Here is a 13,420-nt window from a genome sequence, read left to right as displayed (position 1 = left end):
TTCCTCAGCTGAAAACAAGATCTGAAGATGCTGATAAGATCAGCTCTTCCAAGACTGGGAGGTGGTGGTACTGAATCTCAGCTGCTCCAGCTGATGAAGACTGAGAGCCAAGGGCCACAGCACGCAAGCTACATGCATCTTAGTCACCAGGAGGGCTTGTCCCCCAAGACTGCTGTGGTTTTGCTTTAAAGTGGTAGTACATGCTGCTGCTGGAATAGGCTTTCTTACCTTGCTTAGGTGTTCCTATTTCTCCGCTGGGACTTGTGTAGCCATGTTCAGAGTTGTCACTGATCTTGCTGAAAACAAGTTTTGTTGTAAACTAGGTTAGTTTTCAGCCTCTTGGGTTTCCTCATGCAAGTTATGTTGCAGCACAACTATTTGTGTAGCTATGATAGACATGTGGCTCAAGGTAGGACCATGTTTTTCACAGCGCCTAAGATGCAGTTCTACCTCAAAGTAACTGCAAATGCATGATACTGGTTTTTAAGGGCGGGACTATTGGGCTTCATTCATTCAAATTGAGTTAAAATGACTAATAATCTATTCTTTAGTTATTACATATGGCTTGTCCATAGCCTTTGAAAAGAGAATTTCAGAAGGTTCTGAGTTTACTGGATTTGTTGATGACAATGTAAGGGCTGCAACTCCAGAGACTCAAGTGGGTTGCAAGCTCTTACTACACGATCTCATACAAGTTTGGTGCCTGGGATTCTGGCAAGAACAGCTTGTAGTATCTGAGCTCTGCAGGCATTTCAGATATTTTGCCTTTGTATGCGGATACAAGAAATCCATGCTCCTTAGAAAGAATTTCTTATTCTTGGACTTCTTGGATATATACTCTTGGAGCTTGAAGTCTAAGAAAATTATGTGTCCTTAAGATCCCTATTGCCTTCTGCTTAATGTACAGACATTTGTACATGATCTAGTTTTAAGTAGCCACCCATAGTTAACCCTTTAGACTCTCTGATGTTCACTGTTTTTGTAGGAAGGACAGGAAGCAATAGGTGCCTCTGTTGCCAGATCTTCCAGCCAGGCTCTTAGATGTATTTAGGCATTGAAATGGGCTGTCCAACTACTGCTTTCCTGAATGTTTGTTGGGTTTTTTTCCTCCTTTTTGAAAGTTTTTTTTTTTTGGTTTTTGGTTTGGGTTTTTTTGTTTGTTTGTTTTTGTTTTTTTTTTTTTTTTAATGGATATGCCACAATAGTGCAAATATCCTGGTTTCTCTCCCAGTAATGTCTGTTCATAAGCATTTAGGTTTCAGGAAGAAATTTTAGAAACTTAAATTACTTGTGTATGCTTTAAAACTGCATCTATCCCGGATTTCTTAAATACCTGTGACCTATTATTAGAGTACATGGAACTATGCCAAGCTTTTCTGTATCTGTCTAATTGGCTATATCTTACTGCTGCCTAAAGCATAATTTTAGGGTGTTTCCCAACTTTTCTTTCTACCCCCCAAGCAACAGTCATGTTCAAGCTTATAAGATGACAGCTTTGCCACCTCTCTGTAGCTGATTGAGGGCAATTGCTTTGCCAGCTACTCTGGATTTATCACTGAGATTGGAATCTGACTCCTCACCCATTCCCCAAGGAAATGATGGTTTATAGCTGATGCACCTTTATTCTGCTATGGAAATTATCCTGTAATTTCAGGAGTAGAAGATGGATGGGATCAGAGTTGACCTAAACCTTTCCTATTCATGTTTCTCTGTAGTTTCTAGTCTGAAACAAAAAGTATCCAGACTTTCTTGGTTCTTTCTGTGCAAGCAAAACTGGCCAGTGACTGTCAGTCTTTGCATCTATAAGAAAATACATTGCATATTCCCCAGAGACTTAAATCTCATTATATCCTAAACGATATCATTTTTTGGGAGGACTTTTGAAATGTCTTTCTGGTTTCAGTATGCTCTTGCAAGGCAGCAGGCAGTTTTTCATGGTAAATGTATCCTCTGAATCTTCATGGAAACAGGATGGTATATGCAACGTGTGCAATAGGAAAATGCTGGAGGCAGAAGCAATGTCTGAAAACTGTTCTCACTTATTGAATCCTTATACACCATTAAAGTAGAAGGCAATAAAATCCTCCCCAGCATCATCTGTATTCTAGAGAGCTGGGTCATCTTGGTTTCTCTCCCTACCCAACTTGCCCACATTTCTTTCTCCAGCCACTTTTTTTTGATCAAAAGTAGTGATTAGAGTGCAGCTATTCCCTCTGTAATTAGTTTGATACAGTTCCCTTGGGAAGCGTCTGGTGTAATCCCTCAGCTGTCCCCAGGCATAGTCCTTCCAATCATCTCTTCCTCTTGGGGGTAATTTGCTGGTAAAATCCACAGAAGTTGCCCTGGCAACAGTTTCCTCAGGCAAATCTCCCATTGTTGCTGCTCACTTTCAAAGTGGGCTTGGAAAATACTCGGAGTTTCAATAGTGCAGTTTTAGTAGCATCGTCTGTTGCCTTCCTGTATTTCTCTCACTTAACTGTTTGGCTTCATATGTTTCACTTTAAAGGCCTTGGCTTCCCAGTTTTGTGACTGCTCAGGGTGGAGACCTCAAGAGTAGCTGCATTTTAGAGGGCAGTTCTGAAGCCTTAGATGACGCCCAAGGCCAACCCTGTGCTAAAACTCTGTTCTAGTAACCACGTGCAGATGTTCCTTTAACTAAAGTGTGAAGTGTACCAAGTTGAGATTAGCACGCATTGTGTAGCCCAGCTAGCACCTGATACAGCTGACATGCTTCTTGTATACAGGTCTGTTTCCTAAGTGTGCAAAAACAGTTCTTTCCAGAGCTTGCTCCAGGGTCTGGCTCTGTGTAATGTTTTCCTTATCTGGCACTCCCAAATTCCTTGTTCTCTCTCCTTCAGGGACACACTAACCCTTTCATATCCTGGACTGACATAGTAATACTCCTCCACAATCTTGCTTTTCAGATGAGGTAGTATACCAGCTGTGCTCCATGTGGTTTGTGTGGCAGGGTTTGGGGGGGCCTCAGGGGGAGCTTCTCTGAGAAGCTGACAGAAGCTTCCCAGGTTTGAAAGAGCCAATGCCAGATGGCTTCAAGATGGACCCATCGCTGGCCAAGGCTGAGCCCATCAGTTACAGCGGTAGCACCTCTGGTATAGCGTACTTAAGAAGAAGAAAAAGTGCAGCAGCAATTTCAGCCAGAGAGAGGAGTGAGAATATGTGAAAGAAACAGCTCTGCAGACCGCAAGGTTAGTGTAGAAGGCAGGCAGGAGGTCATCCAGGCACCGGAGCAGATTATGGTGAGTCAGGCTGTGCTCCTGCAGCCCATGGAGGTCCATGGTGAAGCAGTTATCCACCTGCAGCCCAGGGAAGACCCCATATCAGAGCAGAGGGATGCCTGAAGGATGCTGTGACCCTGTGGGAAGCCTTTACTGGAGCAGGAGAGAGGAGCAGGTTTGCTGCAGGACTTGTGGCCCCGTAGGGGCCCCATGCTGGAGCAGCCTGTTCCTGAAGGACTGCACCCTGTGGAAGGGACCCACACTGCAGCTTTTCATGGAAGACTATGGCCTGTGGGAAGGACTCCACACTGGAGCAGGGAAAGAGTGTGAAGAGGAAGGAGCAGCAGAGACAGTGTGTGATAAACTGACCACAAACCTTGTTCCCTGTCCCCCTGCGCCATTTGGGGAGAGGAGGAAGAGAAATTGGGAGTAAAATTAACCCTGGGAAGCAGGGAGCGGTGGGAGGGAGGTGTATTAAGATTTGGGATTTATTTCTCGTTGCTCTGCTTTGGCTTTTGATTGGCAATAAATTAAACCGATTTCCCAGAGTTGAGTCTGGTTTTCCTATAACTGGTGAGTGATCTCCCTGTCATAATATCAGCCCTTAAGCTTTTCATTATATTTTCTGTGTCCAGCTGAAGAGGGGAGTGATAGAGTGGCTTGGTGGGGACCTGGTGTCTAGTCAGGGCCATCCCACCACAGTACAGCCTGGCACTTTGTGTGCAAAAGCCAGTCTGGACACTGACTGTCAACCTGGCCTCAATTTATTGTGCCATTTCAGCATTTCCACAGGGGACAAAAGATGTCTGGCCTTTATAAGAGAGCAGTATGTGACCTACAGTACAAGAGGAGTATGTTTAGATTTAATTAATAGGAAGCCAACTTTAGCAGACCAGTTAATGAGCTGTCTATTTCTATCCAAGGAATCCTTCTGAGTCTCACTGTATAGGTAGGACTAAGTACACTGCAACTGTACAACACCCTGTTTCATAAGCAGTTATATGTACTGGTTGATGTAACACCTATAGGAAATACCTGTTTATGCAGTTGAAGAATGTACTGTAAAATATATATATGGGCAAAAAAGGTGCCTTTATTCCGGTATTTCCTAACTTTACTGATTGAAACCTTAATAGTTACTGATTTTTGTGAATCTATGACATATGAGGAATAAAAGTAAATATTTTGGGAATTTTCATCTATGTGTATTCTTAAACTGCAGGTAAGTGACATTGTTAACTTACACTGACAAGTTAAGAAGGCAGCATATGGTATTTGTTACACTACCAATGGGCTACGATGGCTCATCATTGCATAAATATTTAGCAAAATATGGTTGCTAATTGAGGGCTTTTGATTTTAGGAGGTGACAGGTAAAAGGAATAAGAAACCTTATTTCTTTGCTGTCTTGTGTCTGTCTCGCTTGATTTAGATTGTAAGTACTTTGGACTGGAACCCTGTGTATGTCCTGTATTTGTACAGTGCTTAGCCTACAGTGCATGGCCAGGATCTTAGTTGCTTTTATGTTATCATAGAATGGTTTGGGTTGAGAGGGACCTTAAAGCACATTCAGTTCCAACCCCCCTATCATGGGCAGGGACACCTTCCACTAGACCAGGTAGCTCTAAGCCCTGTCCAGTCTAGCCTTCAACACTGCCAGGGATGGGGCAGCCCCTCTGTTAGTTTAAAGCCATTCCTCCTTGTCCTGTCCATACACACCCTTGTCAAAAGCCTCTCTCCAGATTTCTTGTCAGCCCCTTTAGGCACTAGAAGCTGTTCAAGGTCTTCCCAGAGCCTTCTCCAAGCTAAAAAATCCAGAGCTCTCAGTCTGCCTCCAGAGCACAGCTGCTCCAGCCCTCGGAGCATCTCATGGCCTCCTCTGGACTTGCTCCACCAGGTTCATGTCCTCCTTATATTGGGGCCCCCAGAACTGTGCACAGTACTCCAGTTGGAGTCTTACCAGAACTGATTAGAGGGGGAGAATCCCTTCTCTCAACCTGCTGGCCACGCTGCTGGTTATGCAGCCCAGGAATTGGTTTCCAGGCTGCAAGTGCACACTGCTGGGTCACGTTGACCTTCTTGCCAAACACCACGCCCAAGTCCTTTTCCTCAGGGCTGCTCTCAGTCCAGTCTCTGCCCAGCCTGTATTTGTACTTGGGATTGCCCGGATCCAGGTGTAGGACCTTGCACTTGGCCTTGTTGAACTTCATGAGGTTTGCACTGGCCCATCTCTCAAGCCTGTCAAAGTCCCCCTGGATGGCATCCCTTCCCTCCAGCATGTTGACTGCACCAAGTCTGGTACCATCAGCAGACTTGCTGAGGTCAATCCCACTATCTGTGTCGCCAGCAAAGATGCTGAGCAGTGCCAGTCCCAGTACCAACCCTTGAAGGACACCACTCATCACTGATCTCCACTTAGACAGTGACCTGCTGACTGCAACTTTGAGTGCGACCATCCAGCTAATTCCTTGTCCACCGAATGGTCCATCCATTAAATCCATGTCTCTAAACTAGAGAGGCAAGGATGTTGTGCAGGACAGTGACAAATGCTTCGCACAAGTCCAGGTTGATGATGTCAGTCACTCTTCCCTTATCCACCAGTGCTGTAACCCTGTCATGGAAGGCCACCACATGTATCGGGCACAATTTGCTCTTAGTAAAGCCATGTTGGCTGTCACCCATCACCTCCTCATTTTCCATATGCCTCAGCATAGTTTCCAGGAGGGTATGCTCCATGATCTTTCAACTGTGAAAAAATAAATGACAATCATAGTATAGCAGCAATTTACACCCTTCTGAGAGCTTTTATAGGTATTGCAGCAGAGGTGAATTTTCAGGAGATACTTGTTAAAATAAAGCTGTATTTTTATAGGAGTGGGGAGAGTTCTATGTGTTTAAGCAGCATGGGAGAAACAGATGGTTGAATTACTGTGGTAAATAGGTGGCTTATATAATGGATAAACATCCTATGAAACCTGTGTAAGTGATCCAATTAAAGGCAATGTATGTGTACGTTCAGGAATTTCTGTAGCTAAGCAGGGGAAATGTTTAAGGACAGTGTTAGTTTTTTTGCCTGTATGATGACTTCCTACAGAAAACCAGAAAGATAATGTGTTTTCTGAACATTTCAGTTGTAACTTTTGCTTTTGTCCTGTTACACCTCTACCATTCTTATTCTTTTTGTAGGGTGAAAGGGGATTCCCAGGCTTGGAAGGACAGCCAGGTTTGCCTGGATTTCCAGGACCAGAAGGACCACCTGGTCCAAGAGGCTCGAAGGTAAGTCCCAATTCACTTGAATAGCATCAAAATACTAGGCAGTGTTAGCTTGCTTGTAGTGCTTATCCTAAATCATTCCAGAACTCCTGATTACCATTGATTTAATAGTCAAAATCTTCAGATGTTGGAGTATGACACAGATTTTTTGTTTGATTGGTTTTATTAGTCAAACAGAGGGAAAAGATTGCTTTCAGTTTCCTATTCTTTACATAAATGTGCTTGCAAACACTACATGTGCCCTTGCATCCTTTCAGTAGGCACTGCAGGTTGAGGTGAAAAACAGGTTTGGCCAGGTGCTGTAATGCAGTTTTATTAGTCCCTGCCATAGTGCACTCCATCACTTGGCTTACTCATAAGAATGGTCTTGGGCTGTCAGTTGCCCACAGAGGTCCCACCACATGGGTAAACTGATGTTTGTAGCTCGTGGCATTCCTGGGCTGGCTTTGGAAAGGCAATGCAAATGAAAGCCTCACTGAACCAGTGCACAGCTGAGGAATGCTCCCTGCTTTCCCTGCAGGGCTTCAGTTTATTTTTATTTGTTATTGAATTGCATCATTACGCTCAGGTGGTATAATATAGCATTAAAATGTTCCTCTTGTATTTATGTTTAATATACACAAGATTATCCAGGATCTGCCATTTCTTTTGCAAATGCTCACAGTATAAACTAGGAGAAGTGCACCAGAAAAGAGCAAAGAAAAAAATAGGTAGGTGACAAGAAAAAAAAATGAAAGTCTATACTGAAAGAAAAGATTAATTGGATGTAACAAGAGCGAAACAGAGGGGTCTTGGACTAGAAACTTTGATTATATTTTTATTGTCTAAATGCCTTTTCTTCTCAAGATTTTGATACAAAGTTCTGCATTATCGTAAAACAAAATAATAATGGTATAGCATCATTTACGTTTACTCTTGTATATCTTGTTTTGACCACAAGAGGTCACTGTAGGATATTTGACAAAAGCACATGACAGGTACCTGCTGATGAGCAATCTTAAATCGCTTTGATTTTTTTAAAACACATTTCCTCTAAGTCATGGTTTGTCAGCTGTAAGAGATGCTTTTCAATTCAAAGTCTATCGCCCAAATAAAATAACTCTGAACGTTTTTACTTAAATAAGTAATTTAAGTTTTAGCGCACTTATTATAAACATGTAGAAGAAATTCTGTGCTTACAGTTTGATTTGATAGAAAGGCAGACTGGAAACTTGAGTGTGTGTTTTTGTTTTGTTGTTGTTGGTTTTTCTTTTAGGGTGATGATGGACTTCCAGGGCCTGTTGGACCCAAAGGAATCAGAGTAAGTATCGGTGCAGTTTTAAGGTGATATATTGGAATTATGGGTAAAGATTGCCATGCATTGAGTGGGTCCTCACAGAAGTGGTGATTTATTGGGGATGAAAATTAACTTAAATCTGAAGAGTAATGTTTCTAGTAGATAGAAGAGATTGTATTACTTTTTACAGGTAATATGAGGCTGCATGCAGTCTTACATATTGCTTGTATTACTTTGATGAACTTATTAGGGAGGAGTAGTCCCAATACTTATTTGACCTGTTTTGCTATACAGGACATAAACAAGTGCCAGTAACTTTGCTTCTATTTATTCTGAAGTCGACACAGTGTATGTAGGATTGATATGGGAAAGGTCGATTTGTCTGCAAATTCTTTAGGTTTCATGCCTTTGCTTTTTCTTTCTGTCAGAACCCTCAGCTGGTGACAGTTAATGCACCTCTGACTTCATTAGGACACACCATTTTCCACACTATTGAGTGTTCATTTATTTTCTCTATATACCTACATACTATTACTTCAGTTGTTCTGTATTTTATTCTCTGTTTTTGTGGATGTTTCCATGAAAGAAGGGTAAGAACCTTGATGGCTGTCCAGCATGACATTCTTTTTCTACATGTGATTCAGATGTTTCTGTTTACTTAGATATGCACAAGTAGGTTACATTTAATAAAACCTTGGTAAATCCTTTTGCACATCTCTTAGTACCATACTGTTTAAAACATATATGGTTAATTTCCTTCTAGGGACCGCCAGGACTTCCAGGATTTCCAGGAACACCAGGACTTCCTGTGAGTAGGAATGGGCTGTATGGATATGAATCTGTTCCCTTTTGTCTTTCAGGCCCAGATGAGCATCCTACAAGCTAACTCTTCTTTTCTCTTTCTCACTTTAAAGGGATTACCAGGACAAGATGGGCCACCAGGACCTCAGGGTATTCCAGGATGCAATGGAACAAAGGTGGAATCCCTTTAAAATTCTTAACAATGCAACCATAGGATGATAAAGAGCTGTTGTTCTGGCTGTAGCCAATAAGTTTCGTTTATTATGTGCAGCAGTACTTGCTGTTACTGACCAGTGCAGGTAATTCCAAGATGATTCAGGCTTGCATGCATATCTGAGACAAGGCGTCATGGTCTGGTAATTAAAGCACAAGTTTTCCCAGAAGTTGCCAGCACCAAGACACAATATTTATACTATGCAGTCAGTGTAGTTAAATTCTTTGTTCTAATCCTAAATTTTATAGCTAATAATTGAGAGTTGTGTCTGATAACTAGATCATATACTGCATCTCATCTTTGTAATAGACTCTTACTACCAAGGAAAACTTACCTAATAGTGGCACTTTAATTATTAATTTTTAATAATAATGCATTGAAAATACTGATTCAGTATGCTTGTTGGAAGGAGTCACCTTCATCCTAATGTGTTACTTAGCTTCACATTATACTGATCTTCTATAGCACTTTTTGTGGTTTTCATCTCCGTAGTACTTCACCTGGAAGTATGTGGAAATACCTGAATGTGGGAAGTTCTGTTTCAGTCAGCTGTGTGATTTAACAAACTGTTTATCCTATAGCTCGTTGCAATACAATTTGTTACTCTGGAGTCATAAGCTAACAATGAAACTGGGCATTTCAGTCAAAATCGGTTTATCTGTTTTTGTTATGTATTGGTTTGGTTTTGGCTAAATGTTTTTTTCATCCCTAAGGGAGAACGTGGATTCCCAGGCAGTCCAGGTTTTCCTGGTTTACAAGGGCCTCCTGTAAGTAAAATATTTCCCAATCAGCTGTATAATATCAGCCTCTTTTTGCAGTTGTTCTTTTAATAAATAAGAATACATTATTTATTTTTTTTATGGTTAATCAGCATATTTTAGATGCTCAATAAAAGTGAGCTTTTCTGCATCATGCTGTGGTAAAGCTAATAAAAAGCCCTTTGAATTCTCACATGCTGAGATGCTTTGCCACCTGCAGAAAATACAAATACATGCATATGTGTCAGAGAAGTAAGATCTTGATACTCTCATCCGGTACATCTAAAGAGTCTTACTGGTGATTAATGGGGCAGAAGAAAAGAGACACTGTAGGGTGTTTTCATTATAAAACACAGGGACGTACAGCGAAGTGACTGTCAGAACCAAAGTACAAACAGAAAGAAATGTAGCAGGCAGGATGGATAATAGGAGGTAATTAAGAAACAAATTGCTAAGAAATGGAAACGTGGTCCTTTTAATTCTCTGATTTTTTCCACTTGATTCTCAAGATCATAAAAGATTTATTTTATCCTGTTTCGTGTCTTTTTTTAGACTCCTATCTTTAATGCTTGCCTCAGGGTGATCTGATTAGTGGTTTGCAAATAGCATACCAATGATTTATTTCTATTGATCTTTCTTTCCTTTTTTGTTTCTTTTAAACAAAGGGACCCCCTGGTCTGCCAGGTATGAAGGTAAGTGTTCTATACTCACACAATGAAGTACTAACCGGGCTTGGGTGTGCGGTATGATCTGGCATAGGTAGCCTGCTTGCTCCCATGCAAGACCATGTGCATCCATTGGAACCTGGAGTGAATTTTTGCAGTGTTTCTAGGCCATCCCAGTGCAACTAACTGTAAATTCTGCAGTAGCTTTACTCAATTTGGGTCAGAAATGGTAGACTGTTTTCTGAAGCTGGTTTCCTTGGGAGTGTGATGGACAGTGTCTGTGTTGTGAGGCATCAAGGTACCAAAAAGTTCATCAGAACATGTACTTTTAAAACAAAGATGTTGCCCAAAATCAATAAAAAACTGTGCTTCAATATAAAACATGAAGCACAACTATCGTAACAGCATACTCATAATTTCTCTCATGAGGTGGGACATTGGAAGCAGCTGAATGAACCTTTTTTCTGTGGTCTCCTATCCACTGCTTTCACATGGGGCTAGAATGTCTTTTTCTTATGTAAAGCATTTGTATTTCAATCCCCTAATCTTTTGGAATTTCCATCAATGCTGATATATTTGTACATATAGAAAGAGAGCTTTTAACAGTTGGTAGTTTAGCCATTTAAAGAATCCTCTCCAAAGAAAAAGCTATTCTTGGAGAATGTAGTACTTACATTAAAGAGTACTTGTGAGGTTGTAGCATAACTCTTTAGTCTCTCAGAGTCTTAAGAGCCACTATGTGTTCTTTAGAGTCAGAATGGTGATAAAGAAATGTGCTATTAGTTAAAATCATCTCTTTCTCTCCTAGGGTGAAGCAGGTGAAATAATTACCTCCTTGCTGCCAGGACAGAAGGGCGACCCAGGATTTCCAGGTCTTCCAGGGATACCTGTAAGTTGTGTAAAGTGCTATTATGCTGTGTTCTGCCAAAAAGATAACAGGAAAAGTATTTGCATTACAGGACAATTGAAACATTTGGTACTAGGGGATCCATATGTTTATGTGGAGAACCAGGGCTCACATTTAATGTACCTCTAGTTTATGGCTTCAGGGAAAGTAAGTGTTTCCGTATTGTTCATCATAGGGTGACACACTGAGGCCAGAAAGGTCCCCTGGCCAGCAAAGTGGTATCCAGCAGACAGCAGTACTCACAGTTACTGACTTGCTTCTCTGTTTCCTCCGCCTGTTCCCCCTTCCTAGACATTATATCAGTTCTGGAGTTCCCTTCCTTTTTTCACCCTGAGGTAAAGTAAGTAACATCTGCCTTTCTGGGCTGTAGCCACTATTTTGGATGGTGGGAAGAGAGGGTGATGTCTCAGCTGTTCTCCTTATGCTGCATCTCCTGAACAGTGTTTCTGTTCTCCCAGCAGTCTTCTGTGAAAATAGCTAGCGACTCCAGGCCCTGTGCTTCCCACTGAGCCATTCATTGCTGTAGTGGAAGAACAAGGGGAGCAGGCCTATCAGCCTGGACTGGATAGAAGCCAGAGACTCCCATTTCCTGGTACAGAGAGGCAAGCCCCAGGCCATTCTGACCAGACTGAGCCTATTAGCATTTATGTTCCTCTGATCTGCGCTTCCCTATTGTCTGTTTCTGGCTGGGAGGAATCACAAATACAAAGTGTTTTGTTATTCTCTCTCAGTGCATGAAGAGAAAGAAAGCACAAAAGTAGTTCAAAACAAACAAAAAAGCATTCCTTTATCCAAACCAGAGAGACGTATTGATGAGAGCAGAACACTCCTAACATGATGTACCCTCCTTTAGGCCTTTCCACAGGGACAGATCGGTGGGTTAGTGGTCAGCTACTTTGATTTGACGTGTATGGGGTACCAGCTGTTGTTTTTTTCTGACCTTGAACATTGTTTGGTTTTTGTTCACGGAAGGGTGCCTCTCTCATACCCTCTTCCCCTTTCTCAACAGGGCCCACCCGGTGCCATGGGAATACCAGGTCCAGTTGGCCCTCCAGGGCCCCCAGGTTTAACGGTAAGTTTCTTTAACCTGTTACTCGTAAAGTGTTAAATGGGGCAGTTACTTCTTTATTTAGTGTTCTCAGAGGCAGATTGGTAAAGTGCAGAGATCTTGGTAATCAAGACTTGGTATGAAGACAACAGGAACCGAGCATTCAGTTCACCCTGGAGCTGCTGCTGTGCACATTTAAATGTGACACATTTGAAACAACCTGTTCCCAGACCTCTTCTTGCTTTAAATCAGGCTGAATCTTTGTGCAGTCTCCTTGTGAGAAACCTGAGGGGCAAGATTCAGCTTATTTTAGACCAGGATGATTCTTTCTTTAGTGTTTAATACCTTACTATTTAATTTTATTTGACTCTCACTTAAAGGAAGAACTAGTTTCTCATATATTTGTGAAGTTGAATAGCGTGAGGAAGAGTTCTCAGAGGAAGGCAAGGTGCCTTGTCAGCATGACTATAATGCCCAGGAGTCAAAGTAGCAACATTAGCTTTGTTGGGTTTTACGACACAGGGGCATTATAAAGTGCTTGGAAGTGACTTTTTTTGTTGTTTCCTTTTTTAATAGGGACCTCCTGGTCCACCAGGGCTGCCAGGACCTAAGGTATTTTCTTTCCCCCGTTGATGATGGTGGTGGACTGTTTTGTTTTTCTTTCTGTTCATTTGTAACTTCTAAGGGCTGATGAATTATACTTTTTGCAGGGTAATATGGGTTTGAATTTCCAAGGACCCAAAGGTGAAAAAGTGAGTAGGTGATCATGATGAGATTTTTGCTTATTCCTTTCAAAATACGCATGCATGCCATTTTGTCTTGTCTTGCCTGTAACAAACTGCCATCTTCTTGCACATCAGGGTGAACAAGGTCTTCAGGGACCTCCAGGGCCACCAGGACAAATTGGAGAACAGAAGAGACCAAATGACATTGAGTTTCAGAAAGGAGATCAGGTGAGGGGGAAACTGTATCCATCTGCAATGAGCCTGTGATCCAGCTGCGCCTGCAGAGGTTCTATTATTTTTCTCAAAGTACTGAATATTTCAGGCCTGAGTACTTTTCCTTTAATAGAAGGCATGCTAGCCACATTACCTTAGTTACTTCCCTTAGTAAAATAACTATTCATAAGAAACTCTTTTAAAGCAAGTTCATAATAACAGTAAAAGCAGTTAAAATGCTCTCATTCCTTGGAACACCCAGACTGCGATTTTCAAAGCTGTCTGGGGATTCAGATTCCCAGTA

At 41.8% G+C, this 13,420-nt stretch overlaps 1 protein-coding gene across 9 annotated transcripts in view; it reads left to right on the top strand.

The window, feature by feature from the left end:
* Positions 1–13,420, top strand: part of COL4A5 (collagen type IV alpha 5 chain) — a 77,207-nt gene that overhangs the window by 24,077 nt on the left and 39,710 nt on the right. For 7 of the 9 annotated variants that reach the window (XR_003993323.1, XR_003993324.1, XM_030498482.1 and 4 more), the window contains exons 3-13: positions 6,423–6,512; positions 7,765–7,809; positions 8,549–8,593; positions 8,700–8,762; positions 9,514–9,567; positions 10,224–10,250; positions 11,032–11,112; positions 12,140–12,202; positions 12,755–12,790; positions 12,889–12,930; positions 13,039–13,131. Coding sequence is in view for 5 of the 9 variants with exons in the window: in XM_030498482.1 (XP_030354342.1) it covers positions 6,423–6,512; positions 7,765–7,809; positions 8,549–8,593; positions 8,700–8,762; positions 9,514–9,567; positions 10,224–10,250; positions 11,032–11,112; positions 12,140–12,202; positions 12,755–12,790; positions 12,889–12,930; positions 13,039–13,131 (639 nt within the window). In the remaining 4 variants the exon portion in view is untranslated. Of the gene's footprint in view, positions 1–6,422; positions 6,513–7,764; positions 7,810–8,548; positions 8,594–8,699; positions 8,763–9,513; positions 9,568–10,223; positions 10,251–11,031; positions 11,113–12,139; positions 12,203–12,754; positions 12,791–12,888; positions 12,931–13,038; positions 13,132–13,420 lie in introns of those variants that run through there. The other 2 variants (XM_030498483.1, XM_030498486.1) reach the window with 2 other exon arrangements.

Source organism: Strigops habroptila, chromosome 9 (genome assembly GCF_004027225.2).
Source record: "Strigops habroptila isolate Jane chromosome 9, bStrHab1.2.pri, whole genome shotgun sequence".
Classification (NCBI taxonomy): domain Eukaryota; kingdom Metazoa; phylum Chordata; class Aves; order Psittaciformes; family Psittacidae; genus Strigops; species Strigops habroptila.
Note: the sequence above shows the minus strand (reverse complement) of the source record. Positions and strands in the feature narration are given on the sequence as shown.